This window comes from Lucilia sericata, unplaced genomic scaffold, assembly GCF_015586225.1.
Source record: "Lucilia sericata isolate MDLA Ls3-8-SP2 unplaced genomic scaffold, ASM1558622v1 Contig000294F_arrow, whole genome shotgun sequence".
In the NCBI taxonomy this organism is placed as follows: domain Eukaryota; kingdom Metazoa; phylum Arthropoda; class Insecta; order Diptera; family Calliphoridae; genus Lucilia; species Lucilia sericata.
In genome coordinates this window covers 123,803-149,793 of record NW_023994319.1, presented here as the reverse complement: position 1 = coordinate 149,793, position 25,991 = coordinate 123,803, and the positions used below count along the sequence as shown (strand labels likewise).

General features: G+C 33.1%; 1 protein-coding gene across 1 annotated transcript in view; it reads right to left on the bottom strand.

Annotated features, from left to right (window-relative positions):
- The window catches only part of LOC119603332 (protein Wnt-5), a 117,184-nt gene that overhangs the window by 51,026 nt on the left and 40,167 nt on the right, over window positions 1-25,991 (bottom strand). The window contains 1 exon segment of the mRNA XM_037955336.1: window positions 3,563-3,743. Within this exon segment, the coding sequence (XP_037811264.1) occupies window positions 3,563-3,743 (181 nt within the window).

The window sequence follows — 25,991 nt, the reverse complement described above, 5'->3', positions numbered from 1 at the left end:
AGACTCATTAATGTAATAAAACAAAAACAAAACTAATTTATATTAAATATGTGTGTATGTAAGCAGGATAATCATAGACAGTGACCGATAACGGCTAAGGATAACATGAACTCTCTTTTTTTACTACCATTGTGATTTTTATTTTTATTCATTTAAGTAGATTTTGTGGCTGGCAACGAAAAAACGTTTATAAATCACAGCAATCATTCTGTTGTAACTTTTTACACAGGATTAAAAAATATAAATCAATTTAATGCCCATCCATACCTGCCAAAATAGGAAGAGTGTTGGCAGAAAAGAACGAATAGTAATTCAGGATTTATTTTATTGCAAATGAAATATAAGTGTGTATATAGTGTGTGTTTTATGTGAAAATAAACTTCGGGAATAGTGGTTTCTTCAATACCCTACATATTCTTAGGAGGGAAAAATTATTTCCTAAGAAGCAAAATTTCCGACAGAAAACTGCTGATCATAAGCAGTTTGTCTTATTTATGATTTTTATTTTTTGTTTCGCAATTAGTTCAAGAGAAGTCATTATTTCCTTATTGTTGAGGAGGAGATTTTAATGTTGTTTTAAAGAAGATCTGAAAACTGGAAAAGGTTTATACAATCTGTTAGGTTGGGACCAAAACACTCTGTTATACTCATCTTTCCAAGCACAACCTATTACCACCTATAACGCCTGAAATTTACGAAACGCATTCCCTGTGATTGATGTCGAACATCGTGTCTATTGTTTGGCGAGATGTTCAGTTTGCACCCAAAACTGAATTAAAATATTGTATACTTTTAATAAAACTTATGAGTTAAATTTTTATACACCAAAATGAATTTAGTGGCCAATGTGTTTAACCACAAAAACCTACATGCCACAAAAAAAATTTTATATGAAAATAATACTTTTTTTAATGAAAAAAAAGTATGAAAATATTTTTGTTTGTAGTGAAAAGTTACTCGTGCAGTAACATGAAATTTAATTTACATACATGTTTTTTTCACATTTGAAAATTTGATTTTTTTAATAATGAAATACATGTATATGGGCAATTGTCAAAAAAATTTTCATTTAAGAACTAAATCCAAATAAGTTATTTGGTAAAATATTTTATTAAAATATAAACTGAGGTCTTGGATCTAGAATTTATTTTAATTTTCAAGTTATCAAAAAACTTTGGTAATTGCCCATATACATATGTAAATAAAAGGTAACGTTTTCTATACAAACGAATAATAATTTATTAAAATATACTGATATATTAGACTGACCTGAAATTTCAGGTTATTTCTAAAGTGATGTGAAAGTTCATGTATTCCACTATATGTTCAAAAGACGACTAGTGGGCAGACTCATAACAAGATGATATTGTCTTAATACGTTGGTAGAGAATCAAGAACAAATTCTAAAATGTTCCTTGCTGCTCCATCAATACCAATACAATCATACTTCTAAAGCCCAAAAACGGAAGATTTTTCGCGAACCCGCTTAATACTCCTACAAACTCACAATTTTAACATTGTATACATATAGTGGTCAATATTTTCCCTTTGTTTTTAAACAAAACTTTTCATATTATTTTGTTAACAAAATAAACCTATCTATATTTTTCTACTAATATCCATGAAAATGTTTTTTACGTGAAATTATATTTAAAATTCAAAAAAAAAAAAAAAAGAAAGAAAAGCAAACCAGCAGGGCCGATAATCTAATACCCTACTGAAGTCTCAACTGAACTAGAACTGAACTAAAACTGAACTACAACTGAACTAGAACTGAACTAGAACTAAATTAAAACTGAACTGAACTAGAACTGAACTAGAACTGAACTAGAACTGAACTAGAACTGAACTAGAACTGAACTAGAACTGAACAAGAACTGAACTAGAACTGAACTAGAACTGAACTAGAACTGAACTGAACTAGAACTGAACTAGAACTGAACTAGAACTGAACTAGAACTGAACTAGAACTGAACTAGAACTGAACTAGAACTGAACTAGAACTGAACTGAACTAGAACTGAACTAGAACTGAACTAGAACTGAACTAGAACTGAACTAGAACTGAACTAGAACTGAACTAGAACTGAACTAGAACTGAACTAGAACTGAACTAGAACTGAACTAGAACTGAACTAGAACTGAACTAGAACTGAACTAGAACTGAACTAGAACTGAACTAGAACTGAACTAGAACTGAACTAGAACTGAACTAGAACTGAACTAGAACTGAACTAGAACTGAACTAGAACTGAACTAGAACTGAACTAGAACTGAACTAGAACTGAACTAGAACTGAACTAGAACTGAACTAGAACTGAACTAGAACTGAACTAGAACTGAACTAGAACTGAACTAGAACTGAACTAGAACTGAACTAGAACTGAACTAGAACTGAACTAGAACTGAACTAGAACTGAACTAGAACTGAACTAGAACTGAACTAGAACTGAACTAGAACTGAACTAGAACTGAACTAGAACTGAACTAGAACTGAACTAGAACTGAACTAGAACTAACTAGAACTGAACTAGAACTGAACTAGAACTGAACTAGAACTGAACTAGAACTGAACTAGAACTGAACTAGAACTGAACTAGAACTAAACTAGAACTGAACTAGAACTGAACTAGAACTGAACTAGAACTGAACTAGAACTGAACTAGAACTGAACTAGAACTGAACTAGAACTGAACTAGAACTGAACTAGAACTGAACTAGAACTGAACTAGAACTGAACTAGAACTGAACTAGAACTGAACTAGAACTGAACTAGAACTGAACTAGAACTGAACTAGAACTGAAACTAGAACTGAACTAGAACTGAACTAGAACTGAACTAGAACTGACTAGAACTGAACTAGAACTGAACTAGAACTGAACTAGAACTGAACTAGAACTGAACTAGAACTGAACTAGAACTGAACTAGAACTGAACTAGAACTGAACTAGAACTGAACTAGAACTGAACTAGAACTGAACTAGAACTGAAACTAGAACTGAACTAGAACTGAACTAGAACTGAACTAGAACTGAACTAGAAACTGTACTAGAACTGAACTAGAACTGAACTAGAACTGAACTAGAACTGAACTAGAACTGAACTAGAACTGAACTAGAACTGAACTAGAACTGCTAATGTATGTAATTGCACTATTTTCGAGAAGCAGCCACATAAGAATTTTGATTATTTGTAGTTCGGAGCTGACTTTTACAACTTAACGGTTGAGGCGAAACATAGTTTCTTTATACATATTAGCTCTTTTATATTCCCTTCAACATTTTGAGCTTTCATTCATTTAAAAAAAAAGACAATTTATTATTCAATTAATTGATCTGTTTATATACTTTTGTTTCCACACATAATGTTAATTAATTTAAGTAGTATTTTTATAAGCTCTCTATACAATAATAGTATCTCTATAAACATTAAATCAATTAATTAATTAACAAATTAAATTATATGAAAAAAATACACTCTTAAACAAATATTTCCAATATTAATAAAAAAAAAAATCCATAAACAAATATTAAACGGTAATAAAAAATATACACAAACTTACTTGTATGCATATTCCAAATTATCACCACAACCACCCCAGGTCCAATCATCGTGCAACTGTTTGGGTCTTGAACCACTAGAACAACCACACGATGCCAGCTGACCATCACGACAGGCACGAGCTATGAAACTAGTAACAGTGGCAGCAGCCAAAGCATGTATAAAAGCCATTTCCGGCGAACCTGTAAAAGAGAAAAAAAATTTAAATTAATTAAATATCCATTAGAACTATATTAAAAAGCATAGAAAAAGTGCGATGTTGATAATGTTCTCTCATTATTTTGTCTTTGCCGGGATATTGCGTTTGTTTGCGCCACTGCATCACACAATTAGCAACACTTTAGGGGAGTTTAGTTACATTAGCAAAGTTTAATTTTAACAGCTCAAGAGTTGTATAAATAACAATTTAATCAATGTCTAATGATGTTACCTTTGTAAAGTTGTTTTTTTTTCTGTGAACAAAAAAACACCCACCTGATGTTAAAGTAATAAAATCTAAACAACAACAATAAGTTTATAGTAAAATAAAGAAGTTCATTTCTTATTTCTTACTTTCTAATAAAATTTGTCCTCTCCCTTCTAGTTAGCTTTAAAAAGACTAAGGATAAAGTTTCTTCCGTTGCCATGAAAAATTATAAAGCAACAAAGTTGCGCTGTTTTCTTTCTTTAAAGGTTTCTCCTTAATGGCCAATGACATTTAATTAATATTGAATCTGTTTCTTTTTTATTATTTAAACTTTTTCTACGTTACACACCGTCTGCAGCCGCTTTTGTGTTAATTTTGCTGAAAGGACATTTATGCTTTTCTATAAACTTTTTTCAGTCTTTTTGGCCTAAACTTTGGTTTGGTTTAGCTTAAGGCTATTTATTTGACTAATAGAGTAAATTAATTTTTATGAATAATTTACTTGACGACATCGTCTTATTTTCATCTTTTATGCCAGCACTAGCACTTTGATCTGAGAAAATTATTATGAAAAATCTTTGCATTATTAACACGTCATTAGTTGAAAGGTCAGACTTACAGTCTGCTGCAAGATGAGAGAAAAAGTTTTTGGGAAAACATGTAATTAAAAGGTAATGGTTATTTATTTTTGGAATTTTTCATAACGAAAAGTTCAATGGTGCTTAAGGGGAGGAGAAGCTTTGAAGTTTCACTGTAAAATATTTTTCATAAGACAAAAAGCGCCAAAAAAATTTTGCGATTTTTGGAGTTTAAATACATATATATAGGTATGTAGGTTTTCCAGTCTACCTAGAACTGAAAGAGGAATGAATTCGAAATGAACTAGTTTTTCTAGTTTAGAACTAAACTAGAACTGAACTAGAACTAAACTAGAACTGAACTAGAACTGAACTAGAACTAAACCAGAACTGAACTAGAACTAAACTAGAACTAAACTAGAACTGAACTAGAACTGAACTAGAACTGACCTAGAACTGAATTAGAACTGAACTAGAACTGAACTACAAACGGAACTAGAACTGAACTAGAACTGAACTAGAACTGACTAGAACTGAAACTAGAAATGAACTAGAACTGAACTATAAGCTGAACTAGAAGCTGAACTAGAACTGAACTAGAACTGAACTAGAACTGAACTAGAACTGAACTAGAACTGAACTAGAACTGCACTAGAACGAACTAGAACTGAACTAGAACTGAACTAGAACTGAACTAGAACTGAACTAGAACGTACTAGAACTGAACTAGAAACTGAACTAGAAACTGAACTAGAAACTAAAACAGAAACTAGAACTAAATCAGAAATAGAACTGAACTAGAACTGAACTAGAACTAGAACTGAAACTAGAACTGAACTAGAATTGAACCTAGAACTGAACTAGAATTGAACTAGAACTGAACTAGAACTGAACTAGAAACTGAACTAGAACTGAACTAGAACTGAACTAGAACTAGAACTGAACTAGACTGAAACGACTAGAACTGAACTAGAAACTGACTAGAACTGAACTAGAACTGAACTAGAACTGAACTAGAACTGAACTAGAACTGAACTAGAACTGAACTAGAAACTGAACTAGAACTGAACTAGAACTGAACTAGAACTGACTAGAACTGAACTAGAACTGAACTAGAACTGAACTAGAACTGAACGAGAACTGAACTAGAACTGAACTAGAACTGAACTAGAACTGAACGAGAACTGACTAGACACTGAACGCAGAACTGAACTAGAACTGAACTAGAACTGAACTAGAACTGAACTAGAACTGAAACTAGAACTGAACTAGAACTGAACTAGAACTGAACTAGAACTGAACTAGAACTGAACTAGAACTGAACTAGAACTGAACTAGAACGGAACTAGAAACTGAACTAGAACTGAGACTAGAACTGAAATAGAACTGAACTAGAACTGAACTAGAAACTGAACTAGAACTGAAATAGAAACTGAACTAGAACTGGAACTAGAACTGAACTAGAACTGAACTAGAACGAAAACTAAACTGAACTAGAACTGAACTAGAACTGAACTAGAACTTGAACTAGAAAGCTGAACTAGAACTGAACTAGAACTGAACTAGAACTGAACTAGAACTGAACTAGAACTGAACTAAAACTGAACTAGAACTGAACTAGAACTGAACTAGAACTGAACTAGAACTGAACTAGAACTGAACTAGAACTGAACTAGAACTGAACTAGAACTGAACTAGAACTGAACTAGAACTGAACTAGAACTGAACTAGAACTGAACTAGAACTGAACTAGAACTGAACTAGAACTGAACTAGAACTGAACTAGAACTGAACTAGAACTGAACTAGAACTGAACTAGAACTGAACTAGAACTGAACTAGAACTGAACTAGAACTGAACTAGAACTGAACTAGAACTGAACTAGAACTGAACTAGAACTGAACTAGAACTGAACTAGAACTGAACTAGAACTGAACTAGAACTGAACTAGAACTGAACTAGAACTGAACTAGAACTGAACTAGAACTGAACTAGAACTGAACCAGAACTGAACTAGAACTGAACTAGAACTGAACTAGAACTGAACTAGAACTGAACTAGAACTGAACTAGAACTGAACTAGAACTGAACTAGAACTGAACTAGAACTGAACTAGAACTGAACTAGAACTGAACTAGAACTGAACTAGAACTGAACTAGAACTGAACTAGAACTGAACTAGAACTGAACTAGAACTGAACTAGAACTGAACTAGAACTGAACTAGAACTGAACTAGAACTGAACTAGAACTGAACTAGAACTGAACTAGAACTGAACTAGAACTGAACTAGAACTGAACTAGAACTGAACTAGAACTGAACTAGAACTGAACTAGAACTGAACTAGAACTGAACTAGAACTGAACTAGAACTGAACTAGAACTGAACTAGAACTGAACTAGAACTGAACTAGAACTGAACTAGAACTGAACTAGAACTGAACTAGAACTGAACTAGAACTGAACTAGAACTGAACTAGAACTGAACTAGAACTGAACTAGAACTGAACTAGAACTGAACTAGAACTGAACTAGAACTGAACTAGAACTGAACTAGAACTGAACTAGAACTGAACTAGAACTGAACTAGAACTGAACTAGAACTGAACTAGAACTGAACTAGAACTGAACTAGAACTGAACTAGAACTGAACTAGAACTGAACTAGAACTGAACTAGAACTGAACTAGAACTGAACTAGAACTAACTAGAACTGAACTAGAACTGAACTAGAACTGAACTAGAACTAGAACTGAACTAGAACTAGAACTGAACTAGAACTAGAACTGAACTAGAACTGAACTAGAACTGAACTAGAACTGAACTAGAACTGAACTAGAACTGAACTAGAACTGAACTAGAAAACTGAACTGAACTAGAACTGAACTAGAACTGAACTAGAACTGAACTAGAACTGAACTAGAACTGAACTAGAACTGAACTAGAACTGAACTAGAACTGAACTAGAACTGAACTAGAACTGAACTAGAACTGAACTAGAACTGAACTAGAACTGAACTAGAACTGAACTAGAACTGAACTAGAACTGAACTAGAACTGAACTAGAACTGAACTAGAACTGAACTAGAACTGAACTAGAACTGAACTAGAACTGAACTAGAACTGAACTGAACTGAACTAGAACTGAACTAGAACTGAAACTAGAACTGAACTAGAACTGAACTAGAACTGAACTAGAACTGAACTAGAACTGAACTAGAACTGAACTAGAACTGAACTAGAACTGAACTAGAACTGAACTAGAACTAGAACTGAACCAGAACTGAACTAGAACTGAACTAGAACTGAACTAGAACTAAACTAGAACTGAACTAGAATTTAATTTTGCTTACAAATCACCCTGATGACTTAAATTTGTGACAAATTAATCAAATAAACTGAGTCCATTTAACAAATCGCAGTATGTTGCGGTTAACAATTGATTAAGTTGTAAATAAAATCTTATATGCAGCTAAATGTATGTAAATGATTGATTTTATTATAATTAGTAAAAGTTTGTGAACCAAAATAACATTTAAAATTATTAAGTTGTCACATGAGTGAGTACAACCACACACATCATTGCTCAAATTCTTAATCGATTAGCGATTTTACAAATTTCAAACACAAAATTACCAAAATGACATTTGACGACTGTATGTAGTTATGAATGATTGATAATGCTATCAACCTGTTGGTAGCTATTTTCGTTTTACTGCTCTCTTTTTTTGTAGTTGTAGGAAAATTCGCTACAAATCATTTAACTGTCGTCATCATTTGACAATTCATCATACGTAGGAGGGAGGGAAATAAAGTAAAAGTGAATAAGTATGATGAAATGTGAATTGCGTTTTATTTTTTCTTTTAGTTTGGGGTGAAATGGAACTACCCCCCATAAAGAGTATTCCTATTCGTGTTTTGCTCTTTTTTTTTCAATTTACTTTTAGCTTATTATTACTCATGCACATTTGTATAAGAGGCTTAAATAAAGTTTTTCATTAAAATTTATTCAACCGCATAAATATAAGTCAAAATCAATGTCATTATGGTTTCGGCCAACTACTTATTTCACTGAACTGCTGCTAGGATACCGGAGAAAAAATACTACAAATGTGATGATAGTTTGATACAGTAAGTGACATTAGCTTTAAGGCATATTAAGCTGATTTACTTGTTGTTAGACAAAATTCAAGTACTGTAGTAAATTTATATGTATGAAACATTATAATCGGCTGATTGCCCTTTTTTTCTCGTCCCTGTTCATGGTATTGTTTTGATGATGTTTCTTCCCACATCACTAAACATAAGTAGACAGCCGTTATAATGTGAACAATTTCTTTTGTATTTTTCTATTTTCTAACAATTGTCTTCAAATACTTTCGCTATGGTCTAAAGTTTTCAAATTTATTTCTATTCATATTCTGTTCGTAGTTTTATTGAAAGGAAAACTTTGTATATTATACAGCATTTATGATTATGATGATATGACGCATTTTCTGGAAAGGACATGTGAAAGTAGACAAAAAACTTATATGTCTGTAAAAGTCAAGAGTGTCTATTGTGCAACGTACGACAAAATGTATCATCCACATCTACACGCACACGAAAAGGAGTGGTATGACGCCTTTTTTTAAGGAAGTTTTGTTAAGCGTAAAAATTGTGTTTATTATTCCAAAACATTTTGAAAATACTGTCAAATATTTATATTGAAATATTTTCCTTATACATTTATTTAAATTATGTAGGAAATATGACAAGATTTCCTTTATTATTACTGAAAATTCGTAACGGAGTGGGGTTGTTATTTACTAGTAGTCAATATAAATATAAATTATTTGAATATCAAGGGTGGAAAAAAAGGTTGTGCAGTTATTATCCAAATTTGTTTAAATTATATGAAATATGAAAAGCCGTTCATATTTTAAATGGCCAATTTTATAAATTATTACCGAACATTGTCTGACAGTTAAAAGACACTTGTGTAACCTTCTTTATTATTTTCCTAACTGAGATTCGTTAAACAGTTCGTTTATTTAAATTCTTATAAATTTAAGAAATTTATTCGGAAATATAAGTCATATCTAATTAATATCAGTTATATTTCAGTTCTAGTTCAGTTCCAGTTCAGTTGTAGTTCTGTTCTAGTTCTGTTCTAGTTCTGTTCTAGTTCTGTTCTAGTTCAGTTCTAGTTCAGTTCTAGTTCAGTTCTAGTTCAGTTCTAGTTCAGTTCTAGTTCAGTTCTAGTTCAGTTCTAGTTCAGTTCTAGTTCAGTTCTAGTTCAGTTCTAGTTCAGTTCTAGTTCAGTTCTAGTTCAGTTCTAGTTCAGTTCTAGTTCAGTTCTAGTTCAGTTCTAGTTCAGTTCTAGTTCAGTTCTAGTTCAGTTCTAGTTCAGTTCTAGTTCAGTTCTAGTTCAGTTCTAGTTCAGTTCTAGTTCAGTTCTAGTTCAGTTCTAGTTCAGTTCTAGTTCAGTTCTAGTTCAGTTCTAGTTCAGTTCTAGTTCAGTTCTAGTTCAGTTTTAGTTCTAGTTCAGTTCTAGTTCAGTTCTAGTTCAGTTCTAGTTCAGTTCTAGTTCAGTTCTAGTTCAGTTCTAGTTCAGTTCTAGTTCAGTTCTAGTTCAGTTCTAGTTCAGTTCTAGTTCAGTTTTAGTTCAGTTTTAGTTCAGTTCTAGTTCAGTTCTAGTTAAGTTCTAGTTCAGTTCCAGTTCAGTTGTAGTTCTGTTCTAGTTCAGTTCTAGTTCAGTTCTAGTTCAGTTCTAGTTCAGTTCTAGTTCAGTTCTAGTTCAGTTCTAGTTCAGTTCTAGTTCAGTTCTAGTTCAGTTTTAGTTCAGTTCTAGTTCAGTTCTAGTTAGTTCTAGTTCAGTTCCAGTTCAGTTCTAGTTTAGTTCTAGTTCAGTTCTAGTTCAGTTCTAGTTCAGTTGTAGTTCAGTTTTAGTTAGTTCTAGTTCAGTTCTAGTTCAGTTCTAGTTCAGTTCTAGTTCAGTTCTAGTTCAGTTCTAGTCCGTTCTAGTTCAGTTCTAGTTCAGTTCTAGTTCAGTTCTAGTTCAGTTCTAGTTCAGTTCTAGTTCAGTTCTAGTTCAGTTCTAGTTCAGTTCTAGTTCAGTTCTAGTTCAGTTCTAGTTCAGTTCTAGTTCAGTTTAGTTCAGTTCTAGTTCAGTTCTAGTTCAGTTCTAGTTCAGTTCTAGTTCAGTTCTAGTTCAGTTCTAGTTCTAGTTCAGTTCTATTCATTTCTAGTTCAGTTCTAGTTCAGTTCTAGTTCAGTTCTAGTTCAGTTCTAGTTCAGTTCTAGTTCAGTTCTAGTTCATTCTAGTTCAGTTCTAGTTCAGTTCTAGTTCAGTTCTAGTTCAGTTCTAGTTCAGTTCTAGTTCAGTTCTAGTTCAGTTCTAGTTCAGTTCTAGTTCAGTTCTAGTTCAGTTCTAGTTCAGTTCTAGTTCAGTTCTAGTTCAGTTCTAGTTCAGTTCTAGTTCAGTTCTAGTTCAGTTCTAGTTCAGTTCTAGTTCAGTTCTAGTTCAGTTCTAGTTCAGTTCTAGTTCAGTTCTAGTTCAGTTCTAGTTCAGTTCTAGTTCAGTTCTAGTTCAGTTCTAGTTCAGTTCTAGTTCTAGTTCAGTTCTAGTTCAGTTCTAGTTCAGTTCTAGTTCATTCTAGTTCTAGTTCAGTTCTAGTTCAGTTCTAGTTCAGTTCTAGTTCAGTTCTAGTTCAGTTCTAGTTCAGTTCTAGTTCAGTTCTAGTTCAGTTCTAGTTCAGTTTAGTTCAGTTCTAGTTCAGTTCTAGTTCAGTTCTGTTCAGTTCTAGTTCAGTTCTAGTTCAGTTCTAGTTCAGTTCTAGTTCAGTTCTAGTTCAGTTCTAGTTCAGTTCTAGTTCAGTTCTAGTTCAGTTCTAGTTCTAGTTCAGTTCTAGTTCAGTTCTAGTTCAGTTCTAGTTCAGTTCTAGTTCAGTTCTAGTTCAGTTCTAGTTCAGTTCAGTTCTAGTTCAGTTCTAGTTCAGTTTCTAGTTCAGTTCTAGTTCAGTTCTAGTTCAGTTCTAGTTCAGTTCTAGTTCAGTTCTAGTTCAGTTTAGTTAGTTCTAGTTCAGTTCTAGTTCAGTTCCAGTTCAGTTCTAGTTCAGTCTAGTTCAGTTTAGTTCAGTTCTAGTTCAGTTCTAGTTCAGTTCTAGTTCAGTTCTAGTTCAGTTCTAGTTCAGTTCTAGTTCAGTTCTAGTTCAGTTCTAGTTCAGTTCTAGTTCAGTTCTAGTTCAGTTCTAGTTCAGTTCTACTTCTTCTAGTTCAGTTCTAGTTCAGTTCTAGTTCAGTTCTAGTTCAGTTCTAGTTCAGTTCTAGTTCAGTTCTAGTTCAGTTCTAGTTCAGTTCTAGTTCAGTTTTAGTTCAGTTTAGTTCAGTTCTAGTTCAGTTCTAGTTAAGTTCTAGTTCAGTTCCAGTTCAGTTCTAGTTCAGTTCTAGTTCAGTTCTAGTTCAGTTCAGTTCTAGTTCAGTTCTAGTTCAGTTCTAGTTCAGTTCTAGTTCAGTTCTAGTTCAGTTCTAGTTCAGTTCTAGTTCAGTTCTAGTTCAGTTTTAGTTCAGTTCTAGTTCAGTTCTAGTTAAGTTCTAGTTCAGTTCCAGTTCAGTTCTAGTTGTTCTAGTTCAGTTCTAGTTCAGTTCTAGTTCAGTTGTAGTTCAGTTTTAGTTAGTTCTAGTTCAGTTCTAGTTCAGTTCTAGTTCAGTTCTAGTTCAGTTCTAGTTCAGTTCTAGTCCAGTTCTAGTTCAGTTCTAGTTCAGTTCTAGTTCATTCTAGTTCAGTTCTAGTTCAGTTCTAGTTCAGTTCTAGTTCAGTTCTAGTTCAGTTCTAGTTCAGTTCTAGTTCAGTTCTAGTTCAGTTTTAGTTCAGTTCTAGTTCAGTTCTAGTTCAGTTCTAGTTCAGTTCTAGTTCAGTTCTAGTTCTAGTTCAGTTCTAGTTCAGTTCTAGTTCAGTTCTAGTTCAGTTCCAGTTCAGTTATAGTTCAGTTCTAGTTCTAGTTTCAGTTCTAGTTCAGTTCTAGTTCAGTTCTAGTTCAGTTCTAGTTCAGTTCTAGTTCAGTTCTAGTTCAGTTCTAGTTCAGTTCTAGTTCAGTTCTAGCTCAGTTCTAGTTCAGTTCTAGTTCAGTTCTAGTTCAGTTCTAGTTCAGTTCTAGTTCAGTTCTAGTTCAGTTCTAGTTCAGTTTCTAGTTCAGTTCTAGTTCAGTTCTAGTTCAGTTCTAGTTCAGTTCTAGTTCATTTCTAGTTCAGTTCTAGTTCATTCTAGTTCAGTTCTAGTTCAGTTCTAGTTCAGTTCTAGTTCAGTTCTAGTTCAGTTCTAGTTCTAGTTCAGTTCTAGTTCTAGTTCTAGTTCTTCTATTCAGTTCTAGTTCAGTTCTAGTTCAGTTCTAGTTCAGTTCTAGTTCAGTTCTAGTTCAGTTCTAGTTCAGTTCTAGTTCAGTTCTAGTTCAGTTCTAGTTCAGTTCTAGTTCAGTTCTAGTTCAGTTCTAGTTCAGTTTCTAGTTCAGTTCAGTTCTAGTTCAGTTCTAGTTCAGTTCTAGTTCAGTTCTAGTTCAGTTCTAGTTCAGTTCTAGTTCAGTTCTAGTTCAGTTCTAGTTCAGTTCAGTTCTAGTTCAGTTCTAGTTCAGTTCTAGTTCAGTTCTAGTTCAGTTCTAGTTCAGTTCTAGTTCAGTTTAGTTCAGTTCTAGTTCAGTTTTAGTTAGTTCTAGTTTAGTTCTAGTTCAGTTCAGTTCAGTTCTAGTTCAGATTCTAGTTCAGTTCTAGTTCAGTTCTAGTTCAGTTCTAGTTCAGTTCTAGTTCAGTTCTAGTTCAGTTCTAGTTCAGTTCTAGTTCAGTTCTAGTTCAGTTCTAGTTCAGTTCTAGTTCAGTTCTAGTTCAGTTCTAGTTCATTCTACTTCAGTTCTAGTTCAGTTCTAGTTCAGTTTTAGTTAGTTCTAGTTCAGTTCTAGTTCAGTTCCAGTTCAGTTCTAGTTCAGATCTAGTTCAGTTCTAGTTCAGTTCTAGTTCAGTTCTAGTTCAGTTCAGTTCAGTTCTAGTTCAGTCTAGTTCAGTTCTAGTTCAGTTCTAGTTTTCTAGTTCAGTTCTAGTTCAGTTCTAGTTCAGTTCTAGTTCAGTTTTATTTAGTTATAGTTCAGTTCTAGTTCAGATCTAGTTCAGATCTAGTTCAGTTCTAGTTCTAGGTCAGTTCTAGTTCAGTTTAGTTCTAGGTCAGTTCTAGTTCAGTTCTAATTCAGTTCTAGTTCAGTTCTAGTTCAGTCAGTTTCAGTTCTAGTTCAGTCTAGTTCAGTTCTAGTTCAGTTTCTTAGTTCAGTTCTAGTTCAGATTCTAGTTCAGTTCTAGTTCAGTTCTAGTTCAGTTCGTAGTTCCGTTCTAGTTCAGTTTCGTTCGTTTTCTAGGTTCAGTTCTGAGTTCAGTTCTAGTTCAGTTCTAGTTCAGTTTCTAAGTTCAGTTCTAGTCAGTTCTAGTTCAGTTCTAGTTCAGTTTCTAGTTCAGTTTCTAGTTCAGTTCTAGTTCAGTTCTAGTTCAGTTCTAGTTCAGTTCTAGTTCAGTTCTAGTTCAGTTCTAGTTCAGTTCTAGTTCAGTTTCTAGTTCAGGTTTAGTTCAGTTCTAGTTCAGTTCTAGTTCAGTTCTAGTTCAGTTCTAGTTCAGTTCTAGTAGTTCTAGTTCAGTTCTAGTTCAGTTCTAGTTCGTCTAGTTCAGTTCTAGTTCAGTTCTAGTTCAGTTCTAGTTCAGTTCTAGTTCAGTTCTAGTTCAGTTTCTAGTTCAGTTCTAGTTCAGTTCTAGTTAAGTTCTAGTTCAGTTCTAGTTTCAGTTCTAGTTCAGTTCTAGTTCAGTTCTAGTCAGTTCTAGTTCAGTTCTAGTTCAGTTCTAGTTCAGTCTAGTTCAGTTCTAGTTCAGTTCTAGTTCAGTTCTAGTTCAGTTAGTTCAGTTCTAGTTTCAGTTCTAGTTCAGTTCTAGTTCAGTTCTAGTTCAGTTCTAGTTCAGTTCTAGTTCAGTTCTCAGTTCAGTCTAGTTCAGTTCTAGTTCAGTTCTAGTTCAGTCTAGTTAGTTTCTAGTTCAGTTCTAGTTCAGTTTCTAGTTCAGTTCTAGTTCAGTTCTAGTTCAGTTCTAGTTCAGTTCTAGTTCAGTTCTAGTTCAGTTCTAGTTCAGTTCTAGTTCAGTTCTAGTTCAGTTCTAGTTTAGTTCTAGTTCAGTTCTAGTTCAGTTCTAGTTCAGTTCTAGTTCAGTTCTAGTTAGTTCTAGTTTAGTTCTAGTTCAGTTCTAGTTCAGTTCTAGTTCATTCTAGTTCAGTTCTAGTTCAGTTATAGTTCAGTTCTAGTTCAGTTCTAGTTCAGTTCTAGTTCAGTTCTCTAGTTCAGTTCTAGTTCAGTTCTAGTTCAGTTCTAGTTCAGTTCTAGTTCAGTTCTAGTTCAGTTTATAGTTCAGTCCTAGTTCAGTTCTAGTTTTAATTCATTTGTATTATATCATATTTTTACTACTGTGTTTGATAGCCTAAATACTTTTGCATTAAAGTAAATGTTGCAAAATCTTTAGGGTATTATTGGCTATTGATTTTCCAATTGTACACAAACTTTTAGCATGAAAAATAGCATACAAAGTTAAAAGAATCAAATAAATTTGATATGCTCTACTTTCAATATTCAGCATTTCTGCATATGAACTTCCAAAAATGGGTGTACTAAAAATCACTTAGAAAATAATAGAAAATTGCTTAATAAGGAACAAAAAAGAGGGCAATTATTATTCTTTACTTCAACTGGTTTGAAAATTCAAACAAAACGTTCTCATTCTTTTCATCTGTCAACGGGATTGGATTGTACTTATTGGCATTAGTTATTTGAATATAGAAGTGTATGTATGGATGGATGGATATTGTTGTCATCTGATGTGATGATTGTTTAAAGAATTTTTGCATAAAATGAAAACGAGAATGATTGTTGTACAAGAAGAAATATAATAGATGTCAAAGATTGGAAACGTACTCCTGGTATTGATATGTATGTTACATTGGTCACAGCTGTGTTTTTTTTTCTATTGTAATAAACAAATTATTTACCCTTAAAATGGTTATATTTATTTAAACATCCATTAAAAGGTTATATACTTTGGTTTTATTATTTGCATATTTATTTATTAAATAAATTTTTTATGAGTTTACCCTATAAGCAAACACAGTGATTTAAGTTGGTATTAGATACAGATTAAATTTATTTAGGAATGAAATTCATTCTAATATAATTTCTGTAATGTTTAGTATTAAGATTTTGCTAGAAAGTCGTACTACCCATTTAAGTAAAACAGTAAGGAAATCGGAAATTATTTAGCCGATTTTAAGGCAACATATTGTCGGTCATGTCCTTAACAATTTCTTAGTTAGTTTTCTATTCAATTTCTTCTATTATTCTAAAACACATTGTGATCTCATCATCATCAATTTTCATCTAACTTTACATGTAAATTGACCTCTTTGATGCTTGATTTTCCATACAATGGGTATCAAGTCAAAAAATAAAAAAAAAGGAAAAAAAAAAAACAAACTAAACCAAATAGTACCATGTATCTACTAGTAAAATCTCTATAGAAATCTATTGTCCCTTTTAACATCCCCTTCAAACAAAATCGAAAAAGTAGAAAAAAAAATTGATAATCAAACTCAAATTCAAATCCATATACAAATAGATAGGATTTCAATTAATGCATGATACGAACGATTTTTTTTTTGTTGCAGGAAGTATTTATGAGATATTTGTATAGAATTGTATATGAGATAAGAAACCCTGCAGTTTGGAGTGCTTACCTCAAAGTATACCTGGCCTAGTTCACATAAAATTCATTATAGTTCAGATCTAGTACAGTTTCAGTTCAGTTCTAGTTCAGTTCCAGTTCAGTTCTAGTTCAGTTCTAGTTCAGTTCTAGTTCAGTTCTGGTTCAGTTCTAGTTCAGTTCTAGTTCAGTTCTAGTTCAGTTCTAGTTCAGTTCTAGTTCAGTTCTAGTTCAGTTCTAGTTCAGTTCTAGTTCAGTTCTAGTTCAGTTCTAGTTCAGTTATAGTTCAGTTCTAGTTCAGTTCTAGTTCAGTTCTAGTTCAGTTCTAGTTCAGTTCTAGTTCAGTTCGTTCAGTTCTAGTTCAGTTCTAGTTCAGTTCTAGTTCAGTTCTAGTTCAGTTCTAGTTCAGTTCTAGTTCAGTTCTAGTTCAGTTCTAGTTCAGTTCTAGTTCAGTTCTAGTTCAGTTCTAGTTCAGTTCTAGTTCAGTTCTAGTTCAGTTCTAGTTCAGTTCTAGTTCAGTTCGTTCAGTTCTAGTTCAGTTCTAGTTCAGTTCTAGTTCAGTTCTAGTTCAGTTCTAGTTCAGTTCTAGTTCAGTTCTAGTTCAGTTTAGTTTAGTTCAGTTCTAGTTCAGTTCTAGTTCAGTTCTAGTTCAGTTCTAGTTCAGTTCTAGTTCAGTTCTAGTTCAGTTCTAGTTCAGTTCTAGTTCAGTTCTAGTTCAGTTCTAGTTCAGTTCTAGTTCAGTTCTAGTTCAGTTCTAGTTCAGTTCTAGTTCAGTTCTAGTTCAGTTCTAGTTCAGTTCTAGTTCAGTTCTAGTTCAGTTCTAGTTCAGTTCTAGTTCAGTTCTAGTTCTAGTTCAGTTCTAGTTCAGTTCAGTTCTAGTTCAAGTTCAGTTCTAGTTCAGTTCTAGTTCAAGTTCAGTTCTAGTTCAAGTTCAGTTTTAGTTCAGTTCTAGTTCAGTTCTAGTTCAGTTCTAGTTCAGTTCTAGTTCAGTTCTAGTTCAGTTCTAGTTCAGTTCTAGTTCAGTTCTAGTTCAGTTCAGTTCTAGTTCAGTTCAGTTCTAGTTCAGTTCTAGTTCAGTTCTAGTTCAGTTCTAGTTCAGTTCTAGTTCAGTTCTAGTTCAGTTCTAGTTCAGTTCTAGTTCAGTTCTAGTTCAGTTCTAGTTCAGTTCTAGTTCAGTTCTAGTTCAGTTCTAGTTCAGTTCTAGTTCAGTTCTAGTTCAGTTCTAGTTCAGTTCTAGTTCAGTTCTAGTTCAGTTCTAGTTCAGTTCTAGTTCAGTTCTAGTTCAGTTCTAGTTCAGCTCTAGTTCAGTTCTAGTTCAGTTCTAGTTCAGTTCTAGATCAGTTCTAGTTCAGTTCTAGTTCAGTTCTAGTTCAGTTCTAGTTCAGTTCTAATTCAGTTCTAGTTCAGTTCTAGTTCAGTTCAGTTCAGTTCTAGTTCAGTTCTAGTTCAGTTCTAATTCAGTTCTAGTCCAGTTCTAGTTCAGTTCTAGTTCAGTTCTAGTTCAGTTCTAGTTCAGTTCTAGTTCAGTTCTAGTTCAGTTCTAGTTAAGTTCTAGTTCAGTTCTAGTTCAGTTCTAGTTCAGTTCTAGTTCAGATCTAGTTCAGTTCTAGTTCAGTTCTAGTTCAGTTCTAGTTCAGTTCTAGTTCAGTTCTAGTTCAGTTCTAGTTCAGTTCTAGTTCAGTTCTAGTTCAGTTCTAGTTCAGTTCTAGTTCAGTTCTAGTTCAGTTCTAGTTCAGTTCTAGTTCAGTTCTAGTTCAGTTCTAGTTCAGTTCTAGTTCAGTTCTAGTTCAGTTCTAGTTCAGTTCTAGTTCAGTTCTAGTTCAGTTCTAGTTCAGTTCTAGTTCAGTTCTAGTTCAGTTCTAGTTCAGTTCTAGTTCAGTTCTAGTTCAGTTCTAGTTCAGTTCTAGTTCAGTTCTAGTTCAGTTCTAGTTCAGTTCTAGTTCAGTTCTAGTTCAGTTCTAGTTCAGTTCTAGTTCAGTTCTAGTTCAGTTCTAGTTCAGTTCTAGTTCAGTTCTAGTTCAGTTCTAGTTCAGTTCTAGTTCAGTTCTAGTTCAGTTCTAGTTCAGTTCTAGTTCAGTTCTAGTTCAGTTCTAGTTCAGTTCTAGTTCAGTTCTAGTTCAGTTCTAGTTCAGTTCTAGTTCAGTTCTAGTTCAGTTCTAGTTCAGTTCTAGTTCAGTTCTAGTTCGGTTCTAGTTCAGTTCTAGTTCAGTTCTAGTTCAGTTCTAGTTCAGTTCTAGTTCAGTTCTAGTTCAGTTCTAGTTCAGTTCTAGTTCAGTTCTAGTTCAGTTCTAGTTCAGTTCTAGTTCAGTTCTAGTTCAGTTCTAGTTCAGTTCTAGTTCAGTTCTAGTTCAGTTCTAGTTCAGTTCTAGTTCAGTTCCAGTTCAGTTCCCGTTCAGTTCTAGTTAAGTTCTAATTCAGTTCTAATTCCTTCAGAAACTGCTGGGATTGACCGATTATTATGGTACGATGTAAAGTAATTGTGTTGGTTTATTTGATTTTTTATCTTCTAAGCAATATATTGATTGCAATCTTTTTGTATTTTATCATTAAGAATTTTCAATATTAACAAACTACATATTCACATTTTGGAATAATGTATTGCACCACTATACAATTATGGCAATGTCATTTATGAACAACTGTCATATTTCAAAATCTTATTGGAAAAATGGGTGAATGAATGAACAAGCGAATGTATGAATGAATGAATGAGTGAGTGTATTTATTGTTTTTTATTATGTATTTAATATTAAATGAAAGTTAATGAACATGCAATTTTTTTAGGACAAATGTTACAGCAAAGGTCACAACTTTATGCACACAGTAAGTAGGAATTTGTTTTTGAACTTTTATGTGTTTTGAATACATATACAAAAGGATTTTATATACATTTTTACATACAGCATTTTTTTTGCTTTAAATAATTGATAAATCTTATGTAAACATGTCAGCATGTATCATGCTTTTTTTTATTTTAAATAAATGTGGGGTTCAATATCCTTAAATTTATCAGCAAAAAAGTAAAAACAAAAAGGGAAAAAAGGAAAACTGTAGAAAAAACAAACAGTCTGTTTTAATGAAAATGTAAATATTGTTAAAACAAATGTTTAAATGGGAGTTTACTTTACAGACTAATCAATCAACTGAAATATGAGAGTTTTGAAATGGAAATATAAGGATTATCAGGACTTTATATATATATCATACCCTACATCAAGATGGTTATTACATTTTCAAAATCACACATACTTGCATGTAGATTTTGTCAGTTATATTTTGTTATAATATTTGGACCTTTAAGTTTTTGCATTTTTCAGGTCACCCTAATGATTTACTCCTTTTTACTTGGTATTGACTTTGTTGTAGTGCAAGTCGAATATAAAGAAAATTATTAACTTTGTAAGTTAATAACCAACTTGTTAGTTAGTTGTTAGTTTGCTTAGGTATTGTTTAACATAATTAAGTATTTCGATGAAAACGTAGACACGCAATTTCTATTTGCGTTACAAGGTGAAACTCGTACTTGCGTAGACAAATTGTAATATAATAAAAAAACTATTCAAAACAAACCACCATAAGATAACCTACCCAAAGATATCAGAAAGTGGCCCTATATAAAGAAACTACGCTTGGAATTATCATAAGGCATCTAGATGTATATATGACATGCCCGACCTATACCCTAGAACTGAACTAGTAGGAACTACTAGAAACTGAACTAGAACTGAACTAGAACTGAACTAGAACTGAACTAGAACTGAACTAGAACTGAACTAGAACTGAACTAGAACTGAACTAGAAACTGAACTAGAACTGAACTAGAACTGAACTAGAACTGAACTAGAACTGAACTAGAACTGAACTAGAACTGAACTAGAACTGAACTAGAACTGAACTACTAGAACTGAACTAGAACTGAACTAGAACTGAACTAGAACTGAACTAGAACTGAACTAGAACTGAACTAGAACTGAACTAGAACTGAACTAGAACTGAACTAGAACTGAACAAGAACTGAACTAGAATTGAACTAGAACTGAACTAGAACTGAACTAGAACTGAACTAGAACTGAACTAAAACTGAACTAGAACTGAACTAGAACTGAACCAGAACTGAACTAGAACTGAACTAGAACTGAACTATAACTGAACTAGAACTGAACTAGAACTGAACTAGAACTGAACTAGAACTGAACTAGAACTGAACTAGAACTGAACTAGAACTGAACTAGAACTGAACTAGAACTGAACTAGAACTGAACTAGAACTGAACTAGAACTGAACTAGAACTGAACTAGAACTGAACTAGAACTGAACTAGAACTGAACTAGAACTGAACTAGAACTGAACTAGAACTGAACTAGAACTGAAATAGAACTGAACTAGAACTGAACTAGAACTGAACTAGAACTGAACTAGAACTGAACTAGAACTGAACTAGAACTGAACTAGAACTGAACCAGAACTGAACTAGACTGAACTGAGAACTGAACTAGAACTGAACTAGAACTGAACTAGAACTGAACTAGAACTGAACTAGAATGACTAGAACTGAACTAGAACTGAACTAGAACTGAACTAGAGCTGAACTAGAACTGAACTAGAACTGAACTAGAACTGAACTAGAACTGAACTAGAACTGAACTAGAACTGAACTAGAACTGAACTAGAACTGAACTAGAACTGAACTAGAACTGAACTAGAACTGAAGTAGAACTGAACTAGAACTGAACTAGAACTGAACTAGAACTGAACTAGGACTGAACTAGAACTGAACCAGAACTGAACTAGAACTGAACTAGAACTGAACTAGAACTGAACTAGAACTGAACTAGAATGAACTAAACTGAACTAGAACTGAACTAGATATGAAATAAAAATGAACTACTAATGAACTAGAAATGAACTAGAACTGAACTAGAACTGAACTGAAATGAACTAGAACTGAACTAGAACTGTACTCTCATTAGATTTAAAGACGATCAAACCATGTCCGTCCTACACCAGAGAAAACGAACCGATGTAAAGTTAATCTAGCGTTGTTCCTCCGTCTGGCTGTCTGCATAACTTTTGTACAACTCAAGCGGTAAGAACTAGAGGCCTCATATTTCCCAATAATATTATCTACTGATCAGGTTAGGTATTTAAAATCGGAAATTTGGATAAGCTATTTCAACACTACTTGAAGCTGTCATAGTGACCATAATGAAGCTATATAATATATAATGGATTTTATAAATGTTAAAGTATTTTGCGGGTTCAAGGGGTTTTTGTCAGCATTTTCCATTTTAAAAACAAATTTAAATTCCATAATTATAAACAACAAACGAATGACTTAGAACAAATGATTATGTTACAAATTTGAAAAGAGGATTAAGAAACATGACTATGATGTTTAACAAAAACTTATCCACTACTAAAAATTTTACTAAAAAATTTTGTCGAAGAGTTTTCATTTGATAATAATATCTCAAAAGTTAACTAACAAATTGTTTAATGTTTGAGAAAACTAATTAAATTATAATTGGTTTTTTTAACAATATTTCAAAATCTAAAATTAACTGACTATACACGTGCTGCTAAAATAGTTTCTATTTGTATTAAAACTATCAAAACAAAGGAATATATAAAATGTTTACTCTTGTGCACAAATGGAAAAATAATTATTTAAAATATTGTTAAGTAAAAAATTTATACTCATTTAACAATTTTATCGCAAAAGAAAACATTAATGAAAATAATTGTTTTACATAGAGTATAGAAACAGGGGGAACGTAACAGTATTCAAATACTAGCATATTTACAGGCTTTAGAAATCTTAGCTTTCTACAGCCTACTTTTGGGTTACCCTGCTCTTAACAATAGACAGTAAAATGAACAACTACATACATAAGTATGTATGGTAAATAAATGAACAATAAGTTAGTAACTTTTAAAACAATAACTATATGTCTATGTAATGTACGATAAGTTTGTCTGTACTCATCTCATTGTCTTATTTAGTTGTTATCAAAATAGTAAATATTTAAATGTAAATTTTCCTACATTAAATATAAATTCCCATCAATTTTAACGTAACACACACTACGTACTTAGAAAAGACACTTAAGCATAAAACAATTTGAAAAGTGTGTTGCTTAACTTTTTTAAATGATAGAACGAAAAAAAACAGCAGCATTTTAGGCATTAAGTTCAAATCATTTTCTATGAGTGAGTAAATTTTCCTCTATAAACTAAATGAGTTTGAGTAGCAGCCAAAAACAAATGTTGGCAAAAAATGTAAAAAAATTGAAAACTAAATAAGCAAAAGACAAAGTATTCATTGGAAAAGAATGTGACAAAAAAGATAAATTATTTATGCATTAATTCCCTTAAGAACGTGCTGAACAAATGTGATAAAAATGGGTTGCCAGAGGACAAGTTACCAAGGAAGGTTAAAGGTATTGAACTGAACTAGAACTGAACTAGAACTGAACTAGAACTGAACTAGAACTGAACTAGAACTAGAACTGAACTAGAACTGAACTAGAACTGAACTAGAACTAAACTAGAACTGAACTAGAACTGAACTAGAACTGAACTAGAACTGAACTTAAACTGAACTAGAACTGAACTAGAACTGAACTAGAACTGAACTAGAACTGAACTAGAACTGAACTAGAACTGAACTAGAACTGAACTAGAACTGAACTAGAACTGAACTAGAACTGAACTAAAACTGAAATAGAATTGAACTAGAACTGAACTAGAACTGAACTAGAACTGAACTAAACTGAAATAGAATTGAACTAACTGAACTAGAACTGAACTAGAACTGAACTAGAACTGAACTAGAACTGAACTAGAACTGAACTAGAACTGAACTAAAACTGAAATAGAATTGAACTAGAACTGAACTAGAACTGAACTAGAACTGAACTTGAACTGAACTACAACTGAACTAGAACTGAACTAGATCAGAAATAGAATTGAACTAGAACTGAACTAGAACTGAACTGAACTAGGACTGAACTAGAACTGAACTAGAACTGAACTAGAACTGAAGTAGAACTGAACTAGAACTGAATTAGAACAGAACTAGAACAGAACTAGAACTGAACTAAAACTGAACTAGAACTGAACTAGAACTGAACTAAAGAACTAGAACAGAACTAGAACAGAACTAGAACTGAACTAAAACTGAACTAGAACTGAACTAGAACTGAACTAGAACTGAACTAGAACTGAACTAGAACTGAACTAGAACTGAACTAGAACTGAACTAGAACTGAACTAGAACTGAACTAGAACTGAACTAGAACTGAACTAGAACTGAACTAGAACTGAACTAGAACTGAACTAGAACTGAACTAGAACTGAACTAGAACTGAACTAGAACAGAACTAGAACAGAACTAGAACTGAACTAAAACTGAACTAGAACTGAACTAGAACTAGAACTGAACTAGAACTGAACTAGAACTGAACTAAAGAACTAGAACTGAACTAGAACTGAACTAGAACTGAACTAGAACTGAACTAGAACTGAACTAGAACTGAACTAGAACTGAACTAGAACTGAACTAGAACTGAACTAGAACTGAACTAGAACTGAACTAGAACTGAACTAGAACTGAACTAGAACTGAACTAGAACTGAACTAGAACTGAACTAGAACTGAACTAGAACTGAACTAGAACTGAACTAGAACTGAACTAGAACTGAACTAGAACTGAACTAGAACTGAACTAGAACTGAACTAGAACTGAACTAGAACTGAACTAGAACTGAACTTGAACTGAACTTGAACTGAACTAGAACTGAACTAGAACTGAACTAGAACTGAACTAAACTGAACTAGAACTGAACTAGAACTGAACTAGAACTGAACTAGAACTGAACTAGAACTGAACTAGAACTGAACTAGAACTGAACTAGAACTGAACTAGAACTGAACTAGAACTGAACTAGAACTGAACTAGAACTGAACTAGAACTGAACTAGAACTGAACTAGAACTGAACTAGAACTGAACTAGAACTGAACTAGAACTGAACTAGAACTGAACTAGAACTGAACTAGAACTGAACTAGAACTGAACTAGAACTGAACTAGAAACTGAACTAGAACTGAACTAGAACTGAACTAGAAACTGAACTAGAACTGAACTAGAACTGAACTAGAACTGAACTAGAACTGAACTAGAACTGAACTAGAACTGAACTAGAACTGAACTAGAACTGAACTAGAACTGAACTAGAACTGAACTAGAACTGAACTAGAACTGAACTAGAACTGAACTAGAACTGAACTAGAACTGAACTAGAACTGAACTAGAACTGAACTAGAACTGAACTAGAACTGAACTAGAACTGAACTAGAACTGAACTAGAACTGAACTAGAACTGAACTAGAACTGAACTAGAACTGAACTAGAACTGAACTAGAACTGAACTAGAACTGAACTAGAACTGAACTAGAACTGAACAAGAACTGAACTAGAACTGAACTAGAACTGAACTAGAACTGAACTAGAACTGAACTAGAACTGAACTAGAACTGAACTAAACTGAACTAGAACTGAACTAGAACTGAACTAGAACTGAACTAGAACTGAACTAGAACTGAACTAGAACTGAACTAGAACTGAACTAGAACTGAACTAGAACTGAACTAGAACTGAACTAGAACTGAACTAGAACTGAACTAGATCTGAACTAGAACTGAACTAGAACTGAACTAGAACTGAACTAGAACTGAACTAGAACTGAACTAGAACTGAACTAGAACTGAACTAGAACTGAACTAGAACTGGACTAGAACTGAACTAGAACTGAACTAGAACTGAACTAGAACTGAACTAGAACTGAACTAGAACTGAACTAGAACTGAAGTAGAACTGAACTTGAACTGAACTAGAACTGAACTAGAACTGAACTAGAACTGAACTAGAACTGAACTAGAACTGAACTAGAACTGAACTAGAACTGAACTAGAACTGAACTAGAACTGAACTAGAACTGAACTAGAACTGAACTAGAACTGAACTAGAACTGAACTAGAACTGAACTAGAACTGAACTAGAACTGAACTAGAACTGAACTAGAACTGAACTAGAACTGAACTAGAACTGAACTAGAACTGAACTAGAACTGAACTAGAACTGAACTAGAACTGAACTAGAACTGAACTAGAACTGAACTGAAACTAGACTGAACTAGAACTGAACTAGAACTGAACTAGAACTGAACTAGAACTGAACTAGAACTGAACTAGAACTGAACTAGAACTGAACTAGAACTGAACTAGAACTGAACTAGAACTGAACTAGAACTGAACTAGAACTGAACTAGAACTGAACTAGAACTGAACTAGAACTGAACTAGAACTGAACTAGAACCTGAACTAGAACTGAACTAGAACTGAACTAGAACTGAACTAGAACTGAACTAGAACTGAACTAGAACTGAACTAGAACTGAACTAGAACTGAACTAGAACTGAACTAGAACTGAACTAGAACGAACTGAACTAGAACTGAACTAGAACTGAACTAGAACTGAACTAGAACTGAACTAGAACTGAACTAGAACTGAACTAGAACTGAACTAGAACTGAACTAGAACTGAACTAGGACTGAACTAGAGCCGAACCAGAACTTTGGTTTGGTTTATAAGGTCGATTTCTTTTGCAGTTGGCAATCCTTTCATTTCTTATTTCATATTAA